General features: G+C 39.6%; 2 protein-coding genes across 25 annotated transcripts in view; one reads left to right on the top strand and one right to left on the bottom strand.

Annotated features, from left to right (window-relative positions):
- Positions 1-25,930, bottom strand: ACSM3 (acyl-CoA synthetase medium chain family member 3). Of its 12 annotated transcripts, XR_011424732.1 has the most exons (17): positions 25,461-25,930; positions 24,648-24,747; positions 20,205-20,474; positions 19,389-19,599; positions 15,042-15,249; positions 12,593-12,736; positions 12,322-12,478; positions 11,967-12,046; positions 10,587-10,710; positions 9,614-9,694; positions 6,893-6,994; positions 5,765-5,892; positions 5,555-5,654; positions 2,964-3,083; positions 2,399-2,571; positions 967-1,329; positions 1-516 (listed from the first exon to the last, which is right to left on the bottom strand). XR_011424732.1 is itself a non-coding variant. In XM_005598854.4 (15 exons), the coding sequence occupies exons 3-15, from the start codon at positions 20,403-20,405 to the stop codon at positions 2,485-2,487; spliced, it is 1,743 nt and encodes a 580-aa protein (XP_005598911.1). In that variant the 5' UTR covers positions 20,406-20,474; positions 24,648-24,747; positions 25,461-25,930; the 3' UTR covers positions 2,300-2,484. The 12 variants fall into 12 exon arrangements, 9 of the variants coding, with proteins under 9 accessions (XP_005598911.1, XP_070088236.1, XP_001500667.1 ...); XR_002799258.2 differs by lacking the exon at positions 24,648-24,747 and having other exon boundaries at positions 25,461-25,635; XM_005598854.4 differs by lacking the exons at positions 1-516; positions 967-1,329 and having other exon boundaries at positions 2,300-2,571.
- Positions 1-27,354, top strand: part of LOC100629745 (ERI1 exoribonuclease 2) — a 61,625-nt gene that overhangs the window by 5,227 nt on the left and 29,044 nt on the right. For 5 of the 13 annotated variants that reach the window (XM_003362722.5, XM_070232128.1, XM_070232129.1 and 2 more), the window contains one exon: positions 201-3,113. In XM_003362722.5, the coding sequence (XP_003362770.2) occupies positions 201-1,538 (1,338 nt within the window). In that variant the 3' untranslated portion in view covers positions 1,539-3,113. Of the gene's footprint in view, positions 1-200; positions 3,114-5,969; positions 6,074-11,941; positions 12,060-12,184; positions 12,878-27,354 lie in introns of those variants that run through there. The other 8 variants (XR_011424731.1, XR_011424730.1, XR_011424727.1 and 5 more) reach the window with 7 other exon arrangements.

The raw sequence follows: 27,354 nt of genomic DNA, 5'->3' as shown, positions 1-27,354 counted from the left end.
TTAGTGGTGTCTTGCCTCTTTATTCTGTCATCTCAAACTCCAGAAGTAATCATAGGCTCATTGATATGTAGATGTCATGTGTGCAATCATTCATAAATCAATTAATGAAGATATTTTTCTTGTCATATCATATAACATATATTAAAAAAATTACAAATACACAGTTTCTAAAGCTGTTGGATTTGTCTGTGGAATCATAGGTCCCCACTAAGAAGAATCCCAACATTTTGGCCAGAAATTTGAATACAAATCAAGTTGAAGAAACATTGGCCTGCAACAGTAACATTCAGGGTCCCAGCATATTTGATAGCGAGCCTAAAAATACAATAAATCCTCATGAAAAAGTTAAAATGACATCAGTTGGTGTGAATCCTCCTATAAAGGTACAGCAAGATCAGTTACAACTAAAGAACGACATAAAAGTGGATCTTCACAATGTCAAAAGCTGTTTCTCTCTTTTCAATACTAAGTCCTCCACATCTCTGGGGCAGTTGCAGTCTCCCAGTTTGGATACACCTATGCAGAAGCAAATAAAAAATGAACGTCTTGCATTTAATACCAAATCTAAGTCTTCAGCAATTGGTTCAGAATTGGTACGTGTTTCAACTACCCTTTCATCTGTTAATCATGTTTCTGATACAGAAATGAGTTCTGCTCTTGACTGTTTACCTATGTTGGCTGATTGGGAGGATATAGCTTTACTGCCAGCTTCTCAGCCTGAGCAAAGTGTAGATTTTATGCCTGCCATTAGTGACTCAAACTTAGATACTTCATTTAATTCTGGAGAAAGATTAATGGTTTTAAAAGAGTCTGAAATGCTGAGTCATGAAAACTTGGGAGGCACAGAAGAAACTTGTCAAAAATCTGAAACCTCTCAGTCTATTGTGTATAAGAGTCCACACACTACTATTTATGATGTAAAAGAACCCAAAAATCCAGGTTCAGATGTTTCTGACTTTAAATTACCTGAATGCAAATCAAGTAGCTTCAACAGCGTTAATGCCAGTATGTCTCATCCTTCAGTTTTGGGGAAACGTCCTCTTCTTTTAGGTGGTACTGAAAGGAGTCCATCCGTTCCCTCAGCTTTCCCACCAGCCAAAAACCAGACCTTCACTAGTCATGAAGAAAAGCCCACATCATCTCTTGGCTCCCCAGGGAGAAGGTCTTCCCAGAAGGTTCTCCCCTCTGTCTTAACTTCTACAGTTAACCTACGAGAGCCTTGGAAGAGTGGGAGGATGACACCTCCTTTATGCAAGTGTGGCCGAAGATGTAAGAGACTTGTTGTTTCTAATAATGGACCAAACCATGGAAAAGTCTTCTACTGTTGCCCTATTGGGAAATACCAAGAAAACAGAAAATGCTGTGGTTATTTCAAATGGGAACAAACACTTCAAAAGGAAAGAGCCAATAGCATAGTTCTGCCTCATTCCCCAGGGGGACTCGCGTTTAGTTCTCCAGAAATAAGCCCTATTTGTGACAGAAATGTAAATTTTTCTACTGAAAATTCATTAAGACTCAGACCTTCAATGAGGAATTGATAAACTTTTTTACATCTAAACTATATTTTTACTTTAATGTGACTTTTAGTATAGTAAAGAGAAAAAAGTGTATAGGGCTACAAGTTAGGAGGATTTATCATACATAGTCTGTAGGTGACACTGAGGCTACTAAACACATAGACTGAAAAAAGGAAAAACAAATTTCACAGGCTTCTAATTTCATTCACCAGTTATCTAACATCTGTCTTCTGTTCATGTATCTTTCCTGGTTGTTCCTTGAATTCCCAAACATCATGAGTATTCTAATAATGTCTTACCCTATTTAATTTATATTTCATATATTACCATTTGCCAAATTTATCATACTTTTTTGAAGAACCACAAATGAAGTATTCTGTAAACTATATTTATTAAATTAAATATAATAAGCAACAATAGTATATCCTTTTTTTACTATTAGATCTTGAAACAAATTTTAAACTCTTTATTTGAATAAAAATGTGACTAATAAAAATCCCTAGCCTATTTTCAACTAGATACTTGTACTTTGAGAATTATGATAATCTTCTGATATGGTTTATTTTTCTGAACTTTTATGAGTTGTTAGTTTTATTTCAGTGCTTGAAGATTGGTTCTGATTTGTATATCAACATATCAGAAGAATTATTCAACTCATTTGAAAATCAACAGATTTGGTTCAGAAATTGCTTCTATACTGTATACTTAAAAATTCCTCAGCAGTTGATGGTATTCTTTTTATGTCACCAAATTATAAGAACATTGACACTAAAGCAGAGAAATTGACTGAATATTTTATTTCACAATTCAGCTTCTGATGTTATAACCATAAGATATTTTAAATCAATAGTTTATAAGCATACTATCACATTTTTCATCACCTTTCCATAATCTTGTGGTTTCTACAGAGTCTTTGTTTTATAAATACCATGGAATCTATAATACTGTGGAAATTAATGGAATGGATTTAAATTGTTTCCCATTCTTGCTTTCTCAGTTCATTTCTTTTTATCTTCCCACTGATAGTCTTTGGCAGCTCTTGAATAAATTCTATCTGTTGGAATCAAGGAAAGAAAATTAGCCCAAAAGTTTTCATCTTTAGATAAAGTCAATTATATAGCAGTTCTATTATGAACTCTCGATGAAAGATTAGGACACCCATTGGAGTGGATTTTTTAGTAACAACCAAAAAGGGAGAAGGGTATTGTTGAGGAGATTTTTCTTGATATTTAGTATTTACAATGAGTCTGGTGAGCCAATGACCCAACAAATTAGGTTCAGAGTTTCATTTTAATCACAAAGATTCTGATTCTTATCCATGTCCTTAGTTCAGTTTGGAACATTTGGTGTAGCACGTTTGAGAGGAATGTTCATTAAAATGGAAAAAATAATGAGCTGAAATTTTCAGAACGCTAAGGAAATACTCATCAGAATTAGAATACCCACCTTTCTGGGATATTTGTAAGGTGCTGTAGTTTTTTTTACAAGCTCCTGAATCTCCTTTTTCAGTTGTTCTTGATCATGTGACTTATAATCAGGACTCAGAACAATAAAAGCCTTTACTACCTAAAATAAATATTTGAAACACCAGAAAAATGAGTTGTGTATTTTTATGTTTTAGTATGTCTTGTTTACTTTCTCTAACTGGGAACCTAAGTGCCTGGTAGGGTGGCCCAGAAGGTTTATTAGGGTTTGATCCCAGCTCTCTGCTCTTAAGCCATCCAGTTGACTCACATACCTCTTGTTCTGTATCTAATAGAAGAGAGCTTCTGACCCTTGAATCTTCTCATCTAACTACATCTTGAACTCTACTTTCTGGCCTGTTTTTGATTATCTCTCTTCTTGACTTCTTGCTTTATCTTTTATCTCCTTCAAAAGTTTCCTTTTGGAAACCTGGCAACGCACTAAACACAGTCTCTTGTGTAACAACCCAGCTTGATCTAGCCTAGCTTGTAGGTCCCACCCTCAGCGTGACCCTTATAAGCAGTATTCACACTAGGTTGCTATATCCTTGTTAACAGGAACAGTTCATTAAGATTGTGCACTCCATTCCAAAGACACTTCTGTTGATGCAAGGCTGTGAAGATTCCAACAGCCACTTTCCTGTTGCTGTGACCCACTTACCTGGCCCTGCGGAACAAGAGCAGAAGTGGTGGTGGCCCCTTTTCTCTAACTGGCAGAAGAGAGTCACTTTATCACTATGTTCACAAATCCTGTTCCCCAAAGTTCACCCTTCCTTGAAATGTCTTGGAAAATCCTGCCCAGAGGTTTTGCACTTTTAATGGAGAAGACAGAAGGACATCCCTCATGTGTATCCCCCTTCAGGAGTAGATTGGGATTCTGAATGTTCTCTCCTGGGGCACTGCCAACACTGCCATTCACTGCCTTTTCTAAGGCAGGACTCTAGGTGAGTCAACTAGTTTCTACCACCAAATCCAGATTACCAGCCCAGGGTTTGCCATGGAATGATGTTTCCTTGTGGGCACAGCTCCAGGAGAGGCTCCTGCAACTTTTACAATGAAATACCCTGCACTTAAAAGGCTGAGATCTTGAATTCATGGATTCATGTATCCAGCTTGGAGATAAGCTAGCAACATTACCTATCCATCTTGGTCTGGGAGTAAATATTTGATTGAAAATGAACTGTTTGAAAGAATAAATCACTCAGGACAACCAGTTAGTGAGAAATGAAGACTTGCAGTGCTAAGTTTTTCACATATTGATCATTGTTTACCAGTAAGAAGTTTTACATTTTATGAGCAATTCATTTTTCTCTTCACCAAAACCCCTTGAACAGTTCTAATTTACATGTGCCATGGGGCAGTTGCACAACCTTGTGTGTGTGTGTGTTGTATATAATTTTAGTGCTATCCATTTTTTGACATTTCATAACATTATATGTATTTTTGCCAGCTCTGCTGCTTTATCAACATTTTTATGAATCTTTAAAAAATTTATCCTTGCTATAAGTGAATCATTCAGAGGCAACTTATTTTAATAGCTAATGTTTGTAATTACTGGTTTGCATATTGATGATTTCTACACCTTGGATAAAGTCTACTTTATCATTATAAAAGTCTTTATAAACCATTACAGAAAATGACAAGTTAACAAGAAACAGCCTAACGTAGTTAAGAGCATGAACTCTGAAGTCAGTCAATCTGGGTTCGAGTCATACTTTTTTGTGTAATCTTGAGTAAGTTAGGACACCTCTCTGTGCCTCAGTTTCCTTCTTTTAAAAAGAAGTTGTGAGGATGAAATAGGTTAACATAGATAGAGGGCTTACACCAACACCTGGAACATACTAAATCATCAAAAACATTAGGTATTATTGTAGAAGTAGTAGCACAAGATTTTTTTAACCTAAAATCCGTAAGTGTGCTTCTGAGTTTCTCTGAAATTCTATGCAAAGTTTTGCATTTTTATGAGAAGAGTCTGTGGTTGTGCTATTCAATATGGTAGCCACAAGCCACGTGTGGCTCTTTAAATTTAAATTAATTAAAATAGAATAAAATTTCCTCAGCTGCACTAGCCACATCCCAAGTGCTTGATAGCCATTGTGGCTATTATATTGGATGGTGCCAATACAGAACATTTCCTTCATTGCGTAAGTCCAGTAGTGCCTTATGGCCTTCAAATTCCTAAGAGCTGTGTGATCCAAAAAATTTAGGCGCCCAGTGACCTAGACAAATATTTCTCACTCTTTATTTCACATTCCAGTGTTAAAGTAGTATTTAGTGGCCGGCCCGGTGGCACAGCGGTTAAGTGTGCATGTTCCGCTTGGGCAGCCCACGGTTCGCCAGTTCGGATCCCGGGTGCAGACATGGCACCACTTGGTAAGCCATGCTGTGGTAGGTGTTCCACATGTAAAGTGGAGGAAGATGGGCATGGATGTTAGCTCAGGGCCAGTCTTCCTCAGCAAAAAGAGGAGGATTGGCAGCAGATGTTAGTTCAGGGCTAATCTTCCTCAAAAAAAAAAAAAAGTATGCGTTAGATGGCCAACACGTTATAAAGTGGAGATTAATCCATTCTTTTACCTCTCCTCTGATGGGGTCTGGGCTGCTGACAACAGCTGACTCTGCTACCGCAGGATGCTCAATCAGGGCACTTTCTACCTCAAAAGGTCCAATTCGGTAGCTGGGAAACAAAAGATATGGCAGGAATTTATAAAGGTGAGCAGCAGGTTCACTCCAGGACACTGATGATCAGTTAACACAGACATATGCACAGAGGAAAAAGAAAATTACCCAGAGGATAATATGATATCATCCGATCTTGCAACAAACCAGAAATATCCATCTTCATCCATATAGCCTCTGTCCCCAGTGATATAGAAATTGCCTCGTAGAGTTGAAGCTGTTTTTGTAGGATTATCCTGTGAAACAAATAGCATTTTGTTAATATTATTGTGAATGCAACTCTTCTCTTCTGTTGGATTTTTAAATGTTGAAGGAAAAAGAAAAGTTTGGTTCCTTAGAGAAGCCTTAGAATGAAGAGGAGCCAGTGCATGAAATGAGGATGAAGTTCCAGCATTGAGCCAGCCCCATCTCAGAAAGGTAAACTACAATTCCAGAGACTAGGCATGCTTCCATCCTGAGAATTTTCTTAGATGGATCACAAAATTAATATCGCAGGAGCTCACAGCTCAGAGGAGTAGGCTAAATAAGTCTTTTGCGAATTGGTTAATATCTAACACTGGTAGGGAAAGAGAGAAAATACTCAAGAGTTAAAAGAAAGCACCAACACCTAATCATTCAAAGAACAGACAGTATTTTTGGTTTTGTATTTTATTTTACACAAAAACAATTGGTTCTGTAACATTGGCAGGAAGAACACTGAAGTGTTGTTACATTATGGAAAATTCACTGACAAGTAAAACCTGGAACTTTGATTATATTGATGTAAACTTTGCTCTAATTTGCATACTGTGATTAGAGATGAAATATGTTTGCAAAGAGTAAGGAGCTTGCAAGGCCTCTAGTGAAAGAAATTACTTCATCTCATTGTTCATTCTCTCTTCCTCTCCCTCCTCCCAAGACACGAGACCGCTAATTAGATTTCAGGAAAATGACTGGGTCCTGTTTTATAGTGGAGAGGATCAATGGATATTAAGAGGGCTGTCTTCCTTCTAGGGCTCCCTTCCTCCTGCCTTCATGGGCCTGGGGCTGTGATGTAGCTTCAGGGGACCAGCGTGCCCTTCTCTAGTAAGGATTTGGGTGTTTCTTCAGTTCCCTGTCTGAGGGATTACTAGTCAGGACGATGAATCTCTCAGAAAAGGTCAAGTGCCTAGGTGTGTTTTGTGGCAAGTCAGGATAGTTACCAAGCACTTTTGAGAAATAAATAGAAAATAAGAGATTATTTAATAAGTCTCTTACTACATAATGAGTAAAAAGGCCAAATGGTCGGGTAGGGAGAACTTGAATGCCGATATCTCCTTCTTGTCCAGGAGGTAGAACATTGCCATTTACATCTAAAATCTAGGATAAAACAGGACAATTTATTTAAGAGAATTTTTATTTAATGCTGCATCTTAAATCTTTGCATGTTCTATTTTGTTGCCATTTAAGAATTTAGACTTCAAAAAGAACTTTAAGTATACTTTAAATTCCTAAGAGAAATGTATTTATTTAAATTCTTATTGCAAAATATATATAAAATGCAAGTTAACAAAATGTGAAAGAAGAAAAATTTTCTTTCATTCTACCATCTAGCAATAATCACATTTTGGTGATATCTTTTGAGACAACATAGACACCAGGAAAAAACAGGAGCACTTTATAATGCACTGTTTATAACCTGTCTTTATCATTTAGCAATATCTCTTGATTGTCTTCTCCTCTCCAATCAATATTTCATTGGTGGTTTTCAAACTTTGTTTAACTGTAGAACAAACAAAACCTGACTTCAGAAGCCCAAGAGAAGTCAGCAGGAAAAGGGGAACGTTCTCTGGTTGAGATAGTGGTGGGTCAGCCAAAGCCTGGCTCTCTCACCCTCTCCCAGTCATCATGGTTCCCTGAAGTGCCTGATGGAAGCTACCAATTATTAAGCACTTACTGCATCCCGAGTAATAAATGCTACAGCTCTAAGTGCTTCACGTTTTCTTTAGTCCTTACAACAGTCCCATCTGGTTAGAACTATTCTTAGGCTCATTTTATGGAGATGGATAGTGGAGATGGTTGCACAACATTATGAATGTATTTAATACCACTGATTTGTGCACTTAAAAATGGTCAAGATGGTAAATTATATGTTATGTGTATTTTATCACAATAAAAAAAATTGGGGGAAAAAATGAAGGTAGTGATGCTGCTGGGGGATGCATGGCAGAGCACTGTTTTCCTCTTGGCCACACCCTTTTGCATTCAATTATAGTTGCTCCAGAAAACCACTAGGCTTGAATTACTGAGGAACTGGTGGTACACTGTGGTTGGGATCACTGAGTACAGCTGCACCTGTGAGACCATCACAGCAATGCAGGTTGGGAACTGTCATTAAGAGGGGAGAAAGGAACACAGCTGTGTGAAAGGCCAACTTGATTGCTTGTAACGCAGACATGATAATGCTTAATTATCAATATTTCTGTCTCTAACTGAAGGCAGCCTACAAGCCAATGAACTGTTGCTAAGCCTGTTTACAGAATGTAACCAGGGCTCCCCTACCATCTCTTCTTAAAAAAGCTTTTCAAAGGCAGGGAGTGCGAGAGAGAAGTGAATAATAATAATGGCACCTATCTTCCAGACCTTTATTATGTACCAAGTATTTTGCTATGCTCTTTAGAGATGTTATCTCATTTAATCCTCACAAGAAACCGATAAAATCAATTCTGTTCTTACGATTACCAGCCTTCTCAGTTTGTCTGGGAATGAGGCAGGAGAGTGTCCCTGGGATGTATGACTTTCAGTGCTAAAACCAGGCAAGTCCCAGGCAAACTGAGGCAAGTTGGTCACCCTCGTCCCCATTTTACAAATCAGGAAACTGAGGCTCTAACAGCTTATCCAAAGACACTCAGCTAGTGAAGAGCAGAGCCAGGCCTGACTCAGCAATCCCATCTTTAGACAAGGTTCCCAGAGCAAAGTTAAAGTGAGGGAAAGAGCCCAGCATCTGGCTTATTCTATAAACAGTGAAATTAGCAATCAATCTCATCTAAACTTTCTCAAACTCACCTGATCATAAGAATTACCTGGAGCGCTTGTTTAAAACATAGATTTCAGGATCCCATCCTGAATCTATTGAATCAGACTCTCTAACGGCAGGGGCTGAGAGTTAGCATTTTTAACAAGTGCCCCTGTGATTCTTATGATCAGATAAGCTTGGGAAACATTGATCTAACCTACAACTAACCCTCATTTAAGTTTGGTTCTGAGCTCTCCATTCTGTAAACTCATCCATTTTGTGTTCTGTTGCTATGGTTTTCTCTCAGGTGTTAGTGTAAGTTCCTTTGGTTATGCCTAGCCTTGGCTGGGTTGATCTGAGAAGAATTTGAACCGTGTGCAAAGCTTGCAGATGGGATCATAGGATGCCCCCTAGGGATCAGGTGGTAGTAATGGCAGTGGTTATGGAGAGCCAGGAAATGGCCAGGGGAGGCTGAGGCAAGAGAGGGAGAATGCTGCCGCCACTGTAAACTGTAGCCTCTTTTGGCCTACTTGACCTCTTCAGGAGGTCTTGACCTCCCTCACCAGAAGGGGCAGGGTGGTGGTGTGGTTAAGAGCAGGGATATTGGAACCAGACTGCTTGGGACTGAATCCCAGTGCTAGAAGCTACTAGCTGTGTGACCTCAGGGAGTTCCTTACCTCTCTGTGCCTCATCTGTGAAATGGTTCTTATAATAATATGTCTCTCATAAGTTCCTTCTTGGAATTAAATGGATTAATATTTGTAAAATACTTAGAACTGCTTGGCACAAGCAACTGCTTTGCAAAATATTCAAGGCCAATAAACTAATGTTTCTAACCCAGTTCTATCTTTACATAGAAGTTAAGATAGGATGGAAATGACCTGAAATCATCACCACAACTAAGAGTGTGGGGAGGGTAGAGGTGAGGTGAGTGGTAAACAGGTTGGGTTGTTGAATATTCTCCTGGAAGAGGATGTGCCAACCTTAACGTCAAACGCAGGAGAAGGCTTTCCCATTGAGCCAGGCTTCACTTTCATTCCCTTAAAATTTCCACAGATTAGCACCTAGTTAGGAAGAAGAAGGAGTAAAGTAGTATTACATGTAACTTAAAATTCATTTATTCATTTACCAGCGCTCATTCAACAATATTTATTGAGAACTTACTATGAACCAGGCTCAAAATAAAACAATTTCTCTGCTCTTGTGGAGTGTAGAGATAGACACTAAATGAATATATATATAAAATAAAGTTATAACACTTAATTTATCATTACTAAAATATCCATATTTATGAAAACATTTGTACTCATATTAGCATAATATGCTGTTTCTACTTAATACATCTGTCAATTTCTGTTTTTATTTTTGGTATTTTAATTTTTGACCAGGTACTACATTCTGATGGTTTATAAATTGAAGCATTACAAAAAGACACATTGTGAAAAATTTCTTTCAGCCTTTCCCTTATCTGCTCTATTCTACCCTTCCCTTTCCTTACATAATAACCACTTTTGTTATTATTTCATTCATCTCCTCTATAATTTCTTATTATTATTTCTACGAGGTCTTTAAATAACTCTTTTAAGAGTATGCCTGCCAAGGAGTTGTCCAGTAAACTCACAATACTTCAAGTAACAAGGAACTCAGCAGCCCTGACTAATATATAGGGGAAGTCTCTTTCTGTAGATTTAGCATGTTTTCATTTAAAACATATTTTAATGCCCTCACTCTGATCAGTTATATAGTGGTTTTCCTCAATGAATGACTATTTAAACAACTGTTATAGAGCTTTTTTGCAACCAGCTTCCCTCCAGCTTTTTTTTTTTTTTAACTATTCTTCTAACCACTCCACTCCCTCCTTATCCCTCAAAGAATCATAAGGTCATAATAAACACTTTGGTTTTATTCATCCGACTAATCAAGTCCAGCCCTGTCTTTTCAGTGAGGTCCATGTACCGTTTCAGTCTGTCCATATCCTTCGTAGATATCCAGACCTGTCCTGTTTCTCCACTGTTCAGTCACTTCAGGGTTGATGGGTTCCCCAGCACTCACGCAGTGCTTTAAGCTTTTGAACTTATAGCTTCTCAGAAAACAGATAAGTTAAATTTAGGAGGAAGAATGGAGAGAAATGGAAGTTAGGATGATTTCCAGTGAAATTTCAATATAAAATGGGTTGTAGTTCCTTCCTTACTTCTCCCTCCAATACAAAATAAATGAACCATTCTAACACATAGAATGACTCCCAAAACACCAGCTTTTCTTTTTCTTTTCTGCCTTTAGTTTTTTTTGGAGGGGTGGGGTGTGACTTGTTGCAAAAAAAATGGTGCCATCCTCAGGCAAAGTACCACATAATAACATTTTAAATCAGTGATTAAAAGTTTACCATGTCTGGATAAATTGTGGAATATTCATGCAATGGAATACTATGCAGCTGTAAAAAAAAAAAAAAAAAAAAACGAGGAAGCTCCTGGACAGTGCTGTCCAATAGAACTTTCTGCCATGACGGAAGTGTTCTATAATCTGCACGATCCACTACAATATCATCTAGTCCTGTGTGGCTACTGAGTACTTGAAACATGATTAGTGCCACTGAGGAACTGAGTTTTAAGTTTAATTTAAATTTAAATTTAAATATCTGCATGTGGCTAGTGGTTACCATATTGGACAGCACAGTTCCAAGATGTATATTTAGGCAAAAAAGGGAAGATTCAGAACTGTGTGCACAGTATGTTTCCATTTATCTTTATAAAACAGTGGAGGAGAACATAGGCACATTGGCTTGTATGTGCACAGATTTCAGGGAGAAGGAGAATGGAGACTGAGGACAATGTTTGAAGGAAGACTTTTAACTATATATTCTTATAGACTTATTGAATTTTACATCATATGAACTACTTCCTATTCAAAAATTTAAAAAAATAAATTTCAAAATATTTACCAATCCACCCTTTCAAATGGAATTCATAATAGAATAAAAGACATTCATCCTTTTTCCTATTTGCTGGGATAAGGTTCCAAAAAGGAGCAATTTCTCTATTTTTGCCGCTCAGGTAACAGTCATCATCCAAAAGATTAAACACCTTCTCACCCATAAGCACAGGGCTCTGAGGTGTACCTGGGGCTTTACCCTCCTTTTTCTCTCCTTGCTTGGGGCAGCCTGCCCTGGATGCAGTAATTATCACTTACAGAATGAAAGCAAGAAGGAGAAGGAGGAGGAGAGATTGTTAAATCCCGGACCTACTAGTCTGGAGCTATGTTTCAGGCAGAAAGATCTTTTATAGCTTCCTCCTCCTCTCCCTTCCCCCAACTAGGTGCCTATTTACCAGCCTTTCTTACCTGCTCATATCACTCTGTACAAGCATTCGGTATGCAGTTGGCGCTGAACAGAAGACTGTGATGGGAAACTTGGAAAGTGTCTGCAATGTAGAGGTAAACTCTTGGTCTTATGACAACGTTAATAAGTGCCTAAATGTCTAGGGTAGGCACAGCACCACTTAAACATTCTTTATTCTAACATGAATGCACTCATACCTTTTCTCTGTACATCTTTTCAGAATAATTGACTTCCCAGATGTGACATATCTTAAATCATGTTGTCTACTCTGATTTCTGCAAGTTACTGTATTCACCAGTCCTGTCAGTGACACTGCTAATGCATCTCTAAATGTTGACCTCTTGTGCTCCGCCTTACTTGCAAGATGGAAGTTGGCTCAAAACGTGGCAGATAATGTGCAAATACACATGCTCCCTGGATCCATGGAGAAAAAACACTGCTCCATGCAGACTTTGCCCAGCCTGTGTCTGAGGTATTCCACATCACATCCGAAGGTGTTAAATCCAGCCAGAACCTGGGAAAACAAGGAATAGCCCTGACATATACAGGAAAACAAATTTAAAAGACCAATAAATGGATCATCGCCTTGGCAGTTTTGACACATGAAGCTGCGGTTCTGTGAAAGTACCTTCCATTTACAGATAATCCTAAGCCAAAACTGCTGTGGGTGTGTCCGGTCATTTTAGGAGGTCCACTTGTTCCACTGGTGAAGTAAATGGCCATCATCTCATTGTGCTTTGTCTTCACGCAGGTGTGGTTTTCACTGGCATGTCTATGAAGGACAAACCACAATGATTCTGCACATTAGACACAGCATCAGAGACTGTCACCACAGAAAAGGATTCGAGAAACCGTCTACTTGGACCCCTTCATCTCATGGATCAGGCCCCAGTGACTCAAGTCGAATTCCAAGGTAAAAGCCATCTCTCTCTGCATCTTTTTAGGTGCGTTCCAGAATCAAACTAAACTTTGCCATCAACAGCCCATTTATAACAGCCGATTTCATAGCTTTTTACTGTATGATAAAGAAGAGTTAAAGCATTTTAAAAATTCCAGAGTTTTATCATACCGCCAGCAGAATGAGGATTCTGTGATCTTGTAATTGTGGATATATGAAAAACTGCCCCTTCCTCTTTACTGTGGATGCTTTAAAATGTGTTTTTTTTTAAAAAAAATGGGTATGTTAATGGAAGTCCTGGGTAATAGTATAAAGCAGGGATCAGCAAACTACAGTCCCCGGGCCAAAGCTGGCCTGCCTCCTGTTTTTGTAAATGAAGTTTTATTGGAACACAGGCATGCCCATTCATTTGCATATTGTCCATGGCTGTGTTCACATTACAACAGCAGAAATGGGTAGTTGTGACAGACACTGCAAAGCCTAAAATATTTGCTATCCACCCCTTTCATAGAAAATGCTTCCTGATCCCTGAAAGGACAGGTTTTCTGTTTCCCACAAGAGAGTCTACACGGTTCTGAATATAACGAACAGTAAGACTGAAGAGGATCTAAGCATCCATCCAGGGATGGGAGGGCTGCAGTAAAAGAGAAAGAAAACGTTTAGTTCTGAAGGATAATTGGGCTGCTCTATCAGTCATACATTAGGGCAGCTGAGAGGAGGTCAGCTCTGCACATCCAGTGTCTAAGAGGCACACAGATTTTATCTGGAAGTATTGGGTTGAGAATGGATGAATCAGAAAAATCCAGGCCATGAGAAATAGAAAAGCTATTTTCAAAGACTAACAAAGCTAGACCAAGTGTTTAGTCTATGATTCCATAATTATCTGCCTTAAAAATAATTAGTACCTATCACTGTGTAGCTATGACTTCTATCATAGATACAGTTGCTTTGGAAACCTAAGGCAGGGTTATCGTACCAAGCTCTCACTACTGGAGGCAGTAAACCTAACAGTTAGGAGTATGGGCTCAGAAGCCAGACTGCCTGGGTTTGAAACCCAACTCTGCCAGATCCTAGCATTTGACCCTATTCATCTGTGTAATTATAGTACCTGCCCTTAGGTTGTTGTGAGATTTAAATGAGTTAGTATATCTGAAGTGCTTGGAACAGTTTTTTGCACATAACCAGTGCCATATAAATGTTAGCCTTATTGCAATTATAACATTGTTTTTGTTAGAATAGTACCTGGCCTTTGGTAAGAACTCAATAAATGTTAGCTACTTTAGAGAAAGTAGGAATAAGTTCATAGTTGCAAGCATGCTTCCAAATCCTTGAGTAAAGCATGCTCATTCTAGAGAAGGAATTTTCTGCCAAATATAACCAATGCCTGGTAGCAGTTCCAAGTAACCCTAGAAGCACCCCCATAGGAGAGCGTGAACATCAGTATAATTCAGTTTTATATTTGCATCCATTAACATTAAGTGTTCTTCTTATTATAACCTGCTAGAAGCACTGCAGTCAGCAAGAGAATTATATAGTCTACACAGAAGGATTGATAGCAATTTCCCTGGGAAATGATGACAGCTCTGTGGTTGATGCTGTGACGCACCTGCTAGATCCCACTGCAGGAATAAAGGACTTAGCCCCACAAGCGCTGATAGCCCTCTTTAAAGATTGCCTTGGCTGAAGAGAGCTGCCTTGCTCAAGGACACGCCACCTTCAAGGGACAGCCCGCACTAATTACTGATTAGTATGGGCATATAAAGGCCAGGACCTCTTACTTTAGCTGGGAACAACTCTGAGGGGCTATCCAAAGTCCAGAGGTCCCAGTGGGTTGGCTGAGGGCTTTTTGGGGAGTTCATAGCAGATAAATTTGTTCCTCTGCCCAATTCCACATTGTTCCCCTTCGTTCACAGGTGTTGATCCCAAAAGAACTCCTTAATAAACTTCTTACACAAGTAATCTCTGTCTTGGGGTCTGCTTCCTGGAAATCCCAACATACGAAAACACTCCAAGCTGCTTCCTGCCTCAGAGCTTTGCACTATTAGTGCAGAAATAATCACCAGTTGTTCCCTTTGCCTATTGTTTTAATTTTCATTTTCCTGATCACTTGTGGGTTGAGTAACTTTTCAATTTGCCTTTCTTTTGGGGAAGCTGTTCTACAACAGTGATGGCTACTCACTTCATCATCTCCTTGAGGTTCCCCCACCCCTCTCTGGGCTTCTGAGACACAATTAGCTTGGAGTGCAGATTTTCACATTTAGATGCAACAGCATCTACTGCTGGGGCTAAAACTTCATTGGTAATAATGCACTTTGCTTTTGAAGATTGTAGTCTGTAGAGGATGTCTTTCTGGGTCAGCTGAGTGGTTCCTGGAATTACAACCGTCCCTAAAGGAGCAGAAAAGAAACAGTGTTTAGAAGGAAGGATTTCCTTCATCATGTTCGTTAGGATAGTGTCGATGGTTCATGTACATTCTGTATTCTCAGAATGAGTTAGTCAGAGTACCAGCAAGGGATCTATTTGTCTTCCTTTCATTATTTTGCTTTGCCTTTCTTGGGATCTCAAAGTTATGACCCTTCTAACCTAACATGAAAGGGTATTAAAAGCTGGATGATTATCTTCTGGCTGAAGATCATTCATACTGCTCAGCTTGAAGAGGGTTTTGATTGAAAAGTAATGTTACCAACGTTTATTGAGTACTTGAGTGCCAGGTGCTATTCTAAGTGTTCTGCATGTTTTAACTCATTTAATCCCCACCCAAAACCCCCAAACACAGAAGCTGTGAATAACTTGCCCAAGATCACCAGTAGGAAGTGGCAGTGTAGGAACTGAACCCTGCAGCCTGACCCCAGAGCTGTACACTTAACCACTTCTGTCCAGTGTCTCTTAAAATGGGCATGACTGTTTGATGGTTTCTTTCCAAAGGGAAGAATTAAGGCATTCATCTTTTCTGTGCTGCTATTCCGACCTGCTGTGACTTCCACTGTGAGGTGTAGTGGAATGGTTCAGAGTGTGTCCTGGAGCCAGATACTCTTACAGCTTGGCCTTGGACAAGCCACTTCACTTCCGTGAGTCTCAGGTTCTGCCTGGTCGTTCCTGGACTCTTGACACTGACTCATCTTTATTTTGGCAAGGACAAGCCCCTTCAGTGGAATTCTTCAGGAAACAGACAACCACGACTAAAATTCAAGTTTCCTCAGAATATCTTCCCTTTCTAAACATGGCAATGTAATAACAGGTTTTTACTCCAAGGTTATTCCTTAAAGATGTGCCACCTAGGGATAAGTAGTTAGCCTCCCATGGCCTAACACTTTTCCATAATTTAAAGGCAGTCTCTAGCAGTAAGCCCACTGCCAGCATTTCATGCCCAGAAGAAGCACTTTTTTAAAAACATTACCCTTAGAAAATTAATTTCTGCCAATATATAATTCATATCATATCTTTAAAAGAATCTATTAACAGTGATCAATCTTACCTATTAAAACTGTTTCCTGTCCAAACTAATTATTCTGGGAAACATTACATAGTTTCTTGTCAGGGAGCACGCTGTTACTTTAAATAAAAAAACAATCTTCCAGAATTACTCTGGAGTAATGTCCAAGTTGATTATAAACACAATGGATTTGTTTATTCATTCATTCTTTTAAAAATATATATTGAGAGCCTACTATGTGGCAGACACTTTTCTAAGTGCTAAGGATACAGTAGAGGTCCCTGCCTTCATGGATCTTACATTCTAGACAGACATTAAGCACATACACAATATCAGGTGATAAGTGCTGTTTAAAAGGATAGGGAATGACCACTTTGGGTGGGGTGGGGGAAGCTGTTTTAGATAGGGTGGCTAGGATGGCCTCTCTGAGGAGGATTCCTATTTATATTTGTTTCATGTAAAAAAAAAAAGTTCAAAACTTCCAGAAATAAAATGTCCATTTCTGCTTCATAGTTGTTATTTTGCATAAGGGCATAGGCATTGACACATGCTACTGACACCGGATAGGGAAAAGGTCTAGAGAAAGCCCCGTGGAGCAGCAGAAAGAGCTCTGGGCTGGACATCTGGGCTCCAAGGTCCTTGTTTTGCCTATTTCCCTAATCAAGGAGTGACCTTGGCCAAGTTGCTGAATTTGGACCTTGCTTTCCTCATCCATAAATTAATGGGAGGACTAGTTCCTTGTCACTCGAAGGGTAGCCCCTGGACCAGCAGCATCGACATCACCTGGAGTTCTTAGAAATGTAGGATCTCAGGTCCCACCCAGGCTTATTGGATCAGAATCTGCATTTTAATGAGATCCCCAAGCGATTCACATGCACGTCAAAGTTTGAGAAGAATGAGCTAGATGATTTTTAAGAACTGTTCCTATTTTGAAATTTTATGAAAATTCTGGAAAATGTTGGTGAGTGCCTTGGGCTCCAGTACTGACTTGCTGAGTGACTTTGGGAAAGCGAGTTAATGTTTCTTCCCCCTCATCTGTGGAAGTTTTGGCTTTTCTGTTTATAAAATGAGGCTTCTCCTTCCTAATCATAAGGCTCTTGTGAAGACAAAATGAGCAAGTGAGAGAATGTTTATTATAATGCCAGAGGGACTACATCCATCTAGAAACTTCCTAAAGATCTGTGGACTGAGATGGGTGTTATACTAGCTTTTTGTGGTAGATATTACTTAAATAAGGGACCAACTCATTCAGAATTGATATTTTTTAATAATTATATACTGAGATTTCTGTTGAAATGGGATTTGGTCCATAATACATAGAGAAGAGTTTTATAATTAAAATGTGATATGAGAGTTTGTTGTTGGCACTGGGGGCTGTAGAGCAGATCTCTCTGAGAGCTTGGAAAAAAAGGAAATAGATTGCCTTCCAAGAGCTAAACCATAAAGTCAACATAAAATAGACTAGAACAGAGATTTGAAAAGTCAGTGTAAGCAGACATCATGATTGACAGAGTAGCAAGATTAAACTGTACCGTGATATACCTGTTCCCTGTGGCTTCAGAGCAAAACAAATAGAGATAGAAGCTGCCTGCTGAAGAGCCTGTTCGCCTGCAGAGGCCAGTTGTTCTTTCTGGACTTTTGTTTTCCTCTAAGATTCCCAGTAGATGTTCAATAATTCTCCTTCCTTATTCAACTAATATGAACGGCTTTCTGGTCCTGGAAATCAGTGAGTCCCTTCTAAGACAGTGAGCTTGAGCAGCTTTCAGGAAAGCAATCATTTCGTTAAAAAACTGTGTAAAAGTGGACTGTGCAACTCTAGTGTCTAATTTCTATTTAAACATGAGATTAGAGCATATAACTCTCCTCAAATGTGAGTAATGATTATAATAAACTAAGAATGGTTACTTAATATAATGATTTATTATGACAATAGAGATACTAATTAATTCAACAAATATTTCACTGAGCATTTACTATACGCCGGTCATTGGAAATGCAGAGATGAATATATCACAGCCATTGCCTTTTAGGAGCTTACATAGTCCTTTGGGAATGACAGATTTATGATAAAATAGTATACCCAGACAATATAGTACAGGTTAAAATAGAAATACATACATGTTTCTTTGGGGAGCCCAAAAAAGAAAGTACCTGGATTGGGACATCAGGGTGGGGTTGCCTAACATTAGAACTGAGACTTGAAAGTCTAATAGGAGTTGCCCAGGTGGTCAGGCGTGAGAGAAAGGCTTTCCAAGAATAGGAAACTGTGTCCACAAAAGCCATGAGACGAGAGAGACCACAAACCTTATAGGAAACCATTTGTCATGGCTAGAGTACAGAGTAGGAGGGTGGGGAAATGAGAACAATGAAGGGAAGATAACCAGAGCCTTCCATGACACACCTAAGTAAGTTCAGATTTTATCTGGTAGGCAACAGGAAGTTATTAAATAATGTCAGGTAGCAAAATGGCAGGATAAAATGTGTGTTCTAGAAAGAACCCTGGCTGTGGAGGATGAATTGGATTGGAGTGCAGTGTGGGCACACGTGAGACCCAAATTAGGGAGACTGCTGGGGAAATCTATTCAGGAGATGTTAAGTAAAGCAAGGGCAATGGAGTTGGAGAAGAGGGACTCTAGAGGCATGCAGAAGGTCAAATTTACAAAACTTAGGAACTGATTAGGAAGGAGGAGTCTAGATGCCTGGCTTAAGGCACCACAAGAATGGTAATAGACCATGAGGGGAATAAAGGCAGGAAACAAGAAGTGGCATGGGTTCTTTGAGTTTGTGGCTGCCTTGAGTTTCACATGACTATGGGTCCTATGGGAGGAGAACAGCAGTAGGTATGAGGGTACATGATTGTTGACTGGCATTCATATAATAAAACAATTTCAATTTGAAAAACCCAATTCCAAGTTTAGGTCAAAAGACATGGCATGTTTCTAATACATTTCTAAGGTTCCTGAAAATAATACAATATTGTGAACAGTTCCTCAAATAATTTACCCAAATAAATGTTTTCTGATTAGTTAGATGTTTTGGAAAATCTCCCGTCCAGCCTCCTTTAAACTGAATCAGATTATGAACATTACTAACCTGTTCTCAGACAGGCTATGTTTGCAAGCCACCACTCTGGGATCCTGGGCAGAATCACAATTACTCGATCTCCCCTTTGTAGAGCACAGGCTTCTGCAAGTATATTGGCAAATTTCCTGGACAAAGATCCCAGTTCTTCAAAACTCCATCTCACTTCTTTTCCATTTCCACTTACCCACCAGAAGGCTGGATTGGAAGGTCTCTTTCCAGCCTGAGGAAAGACAAACCACTCATGGATTTAAAGGTGGTTATGCAGCTAAATTCTATTTCAACTGATTTACTGGAATATTTCCTCTGAAGAAAATTCACAAGTCATTATTGGGACATACATGGAGTATTTGGAAATAACTCTGAGGTCCTTATTTCTGGATGTTGAGAGCTATGTCATTTCCTCTAGCACATGTCATTTCTCATTGAGCCTGATTATTTTTCTTTCCAAAAAGTTAGAATTCTTGCCTCCGTTTATATTTCTCTCAATGCTGTTTCTAAGCCTCATTTCCTAACATTTCTGACTCTTGGAATCACTTTTCACTCTACTCCTTTTTGTTTTTTAAAAAATTAACCTATAATCATACATTTTTGTAACCCAGGCGTTATGGACCAGGAAACTTAAGATGTTGAGCCAGATAACTTTCTACTGTGGGAGACTGTCCTGTGCATTACAGGACATTTAGCAGCATCCCTGGCCTCTACCCATTAGCACCACCTTCTCTCAAGTCATGGCAACAAAACTGTCTCCAGACATCGCCAGAAGTCCCCTGGGGCAAAGTCACTCCCGGTTGAGAAACTATAGCCTGAATGATCCTTGCTCCATACCTTTTCCGTATTGGTCCATTTGTCCAGGACATCTTTAGCAAAGTTAAAATACTCTGGAACCTCCAGTTTGAAGTCCTGTTTTATGGATTCATAGTTGGAGAAATTCTGAGGGGTCACTATTCTGTAATCTTTATGCACTGCTCTCACAGAACCAGGAACTGCTAGGCGCTGAAAACACTTGGCACGAAGTAATATCTCCATGGTGACAAGAACTAGAATCAGTCTTGTTGGATGTTTTAGCACTCAGGATTTCCACGGAGATCAATCCATCTAAAAGTCAACCAAAAGGACAACCATTTGTTTCTGTCCTAAAGGTAGCCAAACACCAAAGCAGCTAAGTTTTATTATTCTTATTAAGAATCATCATAACAGTACCATTTTCTGAGCACCCACTATGTTCCAAACACTGTGCTCAGTGTTTTACTTACATCCGATTTATCATTAAATCTTCAGAGTAACCCTGTGAAATGGATACTGTTATCATCTCTGTTTATAGATAGAAAATATGTCTACTAAGAGGCTGTCGTAGTCAGCTCTGGCTGCCATAACAAAAATACCATCCACCTAGTGGCCTAAACAAACAGACATTTGTTTCTCACAGTTCTGGAGGCTGGGAAGCCCAAGATCAAGGTGCCAGCCGATTCATTTCCCCCCTGAGGGCCCTGTTCCTGGCTTGTCGCCTTCTCTCTGTGACCTCACATGGTGGACAGAGAGAGAGCAAGCGAGCTCTGGTTTCTCTTCTTCTTGTAAGGATACTAATCCCATCATGGGGGCCTCACCCTCATGACCTCTTCTAAACCTACTTACCTCCCAAAGACCCCACCTCCAAATACCATCACATTTGAGGAGTTGGGGCTTCAACATGTGACATTGGGGGGACACAAACATTCAGCCTGTAACAGAGGCACTGGTTGGATTTGAACCCAGAGCTGTCTGGTCCCAGTCTATTCTCCTGACTACTACATGCTATTGTGTCCCATTAGCATTTCTAAAGAAGTAAAGACCGAGGTCACCCAGTTACTCTCAGTGAAAGCAAAGGGCTAAGCTGTTTTATTAATCAAGAAAATTGCTACCTTTAATCTGTAAATTTATATATTCAGAAGATTTTCATAAACAGAATACTCTGCCTCAAAGTATTAGGCATTTGTAAAAGTTAATCTAGAAACAAAAAGAAATATAAGCATATAGCAACAGCCAATTATATATCCTAGACAGGGTAAATAAAATTATAAAATTAAAAATATTTAACACACTTGAATAACTTTGTAAATTAAAATTAGGTGAAAGATAAAATAATACTATATTATAAAATGTATTTTATGTTTTGTAAATTATTATTAAGAAACAAGTTCTTTTTTTAAGCCTTTTTATTTAATATCTTTCACCTGCAGATTTCAAAAGTAGTGCAGGAATGTTTAGGAGAATGTTTCTCAGTGGATAATCCATAGATGAAGCGGCTGAGAGGAGCCCGGTATCAATCAGGCATGAAAGCACTGTGGGAGGTCCTCTAGTTTATAGGCTGCAGCTTCCACGCTCCCAATCAGCACCCACGCTATCTTCAAGTCCAGGCCTGGAGCTGCACTTACTGGAGATGTAATAATAGGGCTTTAACCTTTAGGGTTTTTGTGGGGGAGGCCCCTCTGGGCCACGCAGCCCTCCCTGCTTCTGTGGGAAATCATTTGATCATGATGGCATTGACTTGGCTGAGGTCTCATAAAGGAGGCTGTTAAAAACAGAGTTCTAGGAATTATAGGGTTCTCTTCTTTACACTTTCCATAAGCTTCCAAATTTCCTGCAATAAAACACTACCCTCACATTCATTAAATCGTCATTTTTACCTGCAATTCTAACTGTGTGGTGTATAAAGCAGTGTGGCTATGTGGAAGCATTTCTGTATTGATAAATTGCCAAACAATAATTAATAACAGATGTCAGCCATAAGTTTTACCCTAAATAGACCTGGTGTTTGGGCATCATGTTGCTGCACCCAACACACTGGAGATGTGGATTTGTCTTCAGACTCTTCCACCTGTTTGTGTGAACACCTGACAAGTCAGTGAGCTTGAGCCCTCTGAGATCAACTCCTCACTTTTCACCTGCAAAGAAAATGGAGCCCCAGAGAAGGGAAGCAACTTGCTACAATGTGTCGTATGAGTTAGAACTAGAATTCCTAATTTTGGACTCCTATTTGAGTGTTCCCTTTACTACAGTTCAACAGGATTTCCATAGTGCAGTGATTCCCACCCTGACTGTATATTTGAATCACCAGGAATGCTTTATAAAAATACCCATGCCTGGGTCTTGGACCAATTAAATCAGAATCTCTAGGGGTGGAGCCTGGGCATCATATTCTTAAAAATTTCCTCAGAGGATTCTAATGTGCAAACAAGGTTGGGAATCTCTGATCTAGAGGCTATGTTCTGTGAAACAGCAGCATCAGTACCACCTGGAAGCTTAGAAATGCACATTCTCAGGCCCCGGTTTCACATTTACCAATAGAACCTCCATCAGAGAGTTGTCCAGAAGATTAAATAAGATAATGCATGCCAAGTGCTTATCATGGTGCCTAGCATATTACTATCCACTGGAACATGAGTTGGCAAGCTTTTTCTATAAAGGACCAGTTAGTAAGTATTTTAGGCTTTGCAGGCCACCTGGTCTCTGTTACAACTGCTTAACTCTGGTTGAGATGGTAGCCATTGAAAATACATAAATAAGCAGGCATGACTGTATTAAAAAATAAAACCCTATTTATGGATACTGAAACTTGAATTTCAGATAATTGTCATGTGACGTGAATTATTACTTCTATTTTGATTTTTTCCAAATATTTAAAAATGTAAAAACCATTCTTGGTTCACAGGCTGTACAAAAACAGGTAGAGGGCTAGATTTAGCCCATTGGCCATAGTTTGCTGATCTTTGTGCTAGAATGTAAAGTTCTACGAGGGTAGGGGCCTTGTCTGTTATGTTCACAATACTATCCCTGGGAGCTGTAATAGTGTTTGGCCCATAATAGGCGCTTATTAAATATTCGTTGAATGAATAAACAACTTTTCCAGAAGGGAGAACTTTTACACATGGTTTTATTTCAATAACTCAGGATTATAATAGACCTGAGAAGTGTCTCTATAGCTTTAACCAGATTTATGTGATACCTGCACTGTTCACATGTGGGTATTTAAATTTAAATACTACGGAAGAATCAGTTTTTCAATCACCCTAACTATATTCAAAGTGCTTAATACTCACGTGTGGCTAGTGGCTACTGTATATGGGTCAGTGCAGACCCAAAACATTTCTATCATTGCAGAAAATTATTTTGGACAGTGTGATCTATGTTTATAATAGCTCACAACTAGAGTGACATGAAGCATTAAAATACAGCAAAATTAAGGAGAAGGGTCCCCAAGGTAAAATTTTTCTAAGGGTTCAGGGTTAGTAAAGCCTTTCCCATCACTGTTCTCTTGTGTAAGGGCTAGGAGAGGGTAAGTGTTACCAGAAAGCTCTTAGAGGTTCTCTTAGGCTCTAGGAGAGAGGCTGCTCTTTAGAATATAAATAAACCCCAAGTCCTCAAACATCCTGTCTGGCAGTGGGGTTGAGGGGAGAGGGAACCACCCTTCTCTGGTATTTGCTGGCACGTTGCAGGCCTCACATTTGGCAGCCATCTCCCCTCTTACACAATTAGCATCAGGTTTCCTTCAACTGAAGGAACAAGTTAAGTAGTCAACACCCAGTTTTTAGTGTTGTAACTTTTCTGTCTTTGTTTTTAAATTTTTCTGGATAATGTCTTCAGAGGGCTCAAGAAACATAAAAAGTACACAATGAAAAATCTGCCTCCCAGCCCGAGTCTCACAGTTCCCCAGTTTCCTCTCCCTCCCACTCGCTCAGGGAACCACTATGATTATTTCCATGTATCTTTTCAGAGTTTCTTTATGTGTATTCAAGCAAATATGACTGTAGATTCTTATTTCTTCACCACTTTTACACAACAGGTAGCCTAGAAGACACACTATTCTGTCTGTTAAAATAGTTTTCTACAGTGAAATTGTGGAGTACACATATCAGTACACAGAGATCTTCCTTACTCTGTTTTTGTTTGTTTTTAAACAGCGGCATGGCATTCTAGTCCCCTATTCATCATCATTTGTTTCCAATATTTTGCAATTTAGATGAAATTTTGAAACTATTTCCTTCACCACATTCAGAATCCTTCAAATAGACATTGAAAAGAAAATTGACCAGTCATTTGGAGCTTAAAATCAGCCAAGCCGTTCTGTTCCACCAAAAAGAAAATATCAACACTCCCCTCATCAAAACTGTAAGGTTCCCTTCTCCCCAACAAAGTTATGTTCCTGTCTTTTCACTGATCTCAACATTGCACAACATCTGTTTTCAAAGTCTCCAATATTCTTTGCCAGTGAAAAAGCTGACATAACCTTACCAGTGTGAGTCCAGATTTTTATACTGAGCCACAGAAAACTCTTCTGAAAGACAGTCCCACTGTTGGTCAGATGGGCTTTTGAAAGTAGCGAAGGTCTCATCTGAAAGGCAAGCTCTACAGCCATAAAAGCAGCAGTGCCAAGGGAGCCTTAGCCTCCCCACATCTCTAACAGCACCTCCCCCGCCAAGCAATCCAAGCAATCACAGTGCCTTGGCATACAGAGCCTCCAAGCAGGGTGGAGCCCCTACTATTCTCCCTAACCCTAACAAGACCCTGCCTTAAACTTCTCTAGAGGATTTTTGGAGCTGCCCTTGACTACCTAATGGAGAAAAGTGGCTGCCCCCCAGGTTATTTTCTTAGATTTGCATGTACATGTTTCCAGAAGTTGCCTAGAGGTAGTTGGCATACTATCTGGATGATGCAGAAAATGAATTCCTATCTGCCACTGAGCTGGGTGGGGAGCTAAGTAGACAGTACAGTGAAAAACTCAGCAGCTACTCAGACTCAGTTACATTTTTTCTAAAACATTTAATGGCATTAACACGTACACATAGTTTTTAAAAAATTAAATAGCACCAAGAGGCTTAAAATGAAAAACTCAGCTGCTATATTTACAGCCTTTTGCGTGTACATACTGCTGGTCACTTACTAAATAATATTCCACAACAACTCAGAAATTCTGATAGAAACACCATGGCTGACCAAGACTTCAGTGAGAGCATTTTTGATTTGTTGGTTTTGTTTGTTTGTTATCTTTGCTCGAAAGTGCCTGCGCCAGCCCAGCAAACCTTGCATAGGAGACAAAATACTCACTAAAGTGACAGATTCTGACACAGCTGGAGATGATGGCAGACCTGTTTCCTAGAAGAGCAGCCCGAAAACGTAAACTCTCACACCTGCTTCAGTCCTGGGAGCAGCCAAAAGAAGAGAGAGGAGCAGTCTGACAGTTGGAAGAAGCAGGACCTGTCCTGAGTGCCTTTCCTTGATTGGTGGAGACTTTGCGGAGGGAGGAGCAGGAGTTCTGGGCTAGGTTTACGCTGAAAGTTTACGTGCAGGCAGTCATCCCTTTTACCGTTAATGATTTACATACACTGCAAGTTTTGGGGAGCTGGGAAAGTATTCATAGGGAGGAAAGTGCCCAAGGAGCTGCTGGAGTCCTGTGAAGGGATAGAGGAAGTCTTCTCTGAGAAGGAGGAAAGAAAACAGGGTGGAAGAAGACGTAGAGGGGTTTTGAAACGGAAAGGAAAGAAGTTGTGGGGCGAGTATGGGTTGCTGTAGGTCTCAGGGAAGCGGTTGCTGTGTTTATCTGTTGAACTGGTCAAGACTAAACATAAATGCTACCAGGTAGCTCCTCTGCTTAAATCCTTCAGGGCACCCCAGCTCACTCCGGTAAAATCTCAGGTCCTTCCAAGGACTGCTACCACTTCCATGATCTGGCACAGGGCCCTCTCTGACTCACCTCCTCCTCTTCCTCACTCTGCTGCAGCCACGTTGGCCCCCTCACTTTTTCTAGAACATACCACACATGTTCCAGCCTTGGCCTCCTTGAACTTACAGTTCCCACTGCCTAGAACCCTCTTCCCGCAGATATCCCCTGGGCCAAATCCCTCATTTTATGAGGAGTCCTATCAAAGACGTCTTCCCCTACTACATTTTGTGAAACAGCACCCGTCATTTTTTTCTCTTTAATCTGTTTTAACTTTTTACATCTCTTACCACACCCTTGAGAATTAGAACTCTGTTTTGTTCACTGATATATCACTATTACCCGTAACATCTGCTGGCAAATTTTAGGCATTCAATAAATATTTGATGGCAAAATGAATAAATAACTGACTCGTTCAGCCACACATGGCAGAAACCCAACTCAAATTCAGTTAACAGAATGAGCAATTTATTGGTCACTTTTTAGTTCTAGGAGTTTTTGTTTTTGTTGATTCCTTGGGATTTTCTACGTAAATAATCACATCCTCTGCAAACAGGGACAGTTTTACTTCTTCCTTTCAGATCTACATGCTTTTTATTTCCTTTCCTGCTGTATTAACACTGGCTAGACTTTCCAGCACTATGTTGAATAAGAGCGGTGAGAGCAGACATCCTCACCTTGCTCCTGATATTAGGGGGAAAGCATTCAGTCTTTCACACTTAGGCACAACGTTAGCTGGAGATTTTTTGGAGATACTTTTTATCAAGTTGAGGAAGTTCTCCTCTATTCCAATTTTTCTGAGAGTTTTTTTTTTTTTTCCTGAGGAATATTCACCCTGAGCCAACATCTGCTGCCAATCTTCCTCTTTTTGTATTTGGGTCACTGCCATAGCATGGCCACCAACAGATGAGTAGTTGTAGGTCCATGCCCAGAATTGAACATGGGCCATGGAAGGGGATCATGCCGAACTTAACCACTAGGCCATGGGGCCAGCCCTGGCTAGAGTCAATTTTAAAACTACATTTTTCTATTTGAACTGTATTGATCAATATCTACTTTGAGAGAGTAATCAATTGATACATTCTATTTCTCCTATCTCCCTTCTCTTAGACCCTTGATTTTTGTTAGTTATATTACTGTCAGGTTTTGAGATACATGCATTCTCTTCTGTAACCAAAACTTCCTCAATTATCAAGCATTAGTTTATGTCAGCGATTCCCACCTGGGGGCACTTGTGCCCCAGGGGGATGTTGGGCAATGTCTGGAGACATTTTGGGTTGT

The sequence above is a fragment of the Equus caballus genome, chromosome 13, assembly GCF_041296265.1.
Source record: "Equus caballus isolate H_3958 breed thoroughbred chromosome 13, TB-T2T, whole genome shotgun sequence".
Lineage (NCBI taxonomy): Eukaryota > Metazoa > Chordata > Mammalia > Perissodactyla > Equidae > Equus > Equus caballus.
Note: the sequence above shows the minus strand (reverse complement) of the source record. Positions and strands in the feature narration are given on the sequence as shown.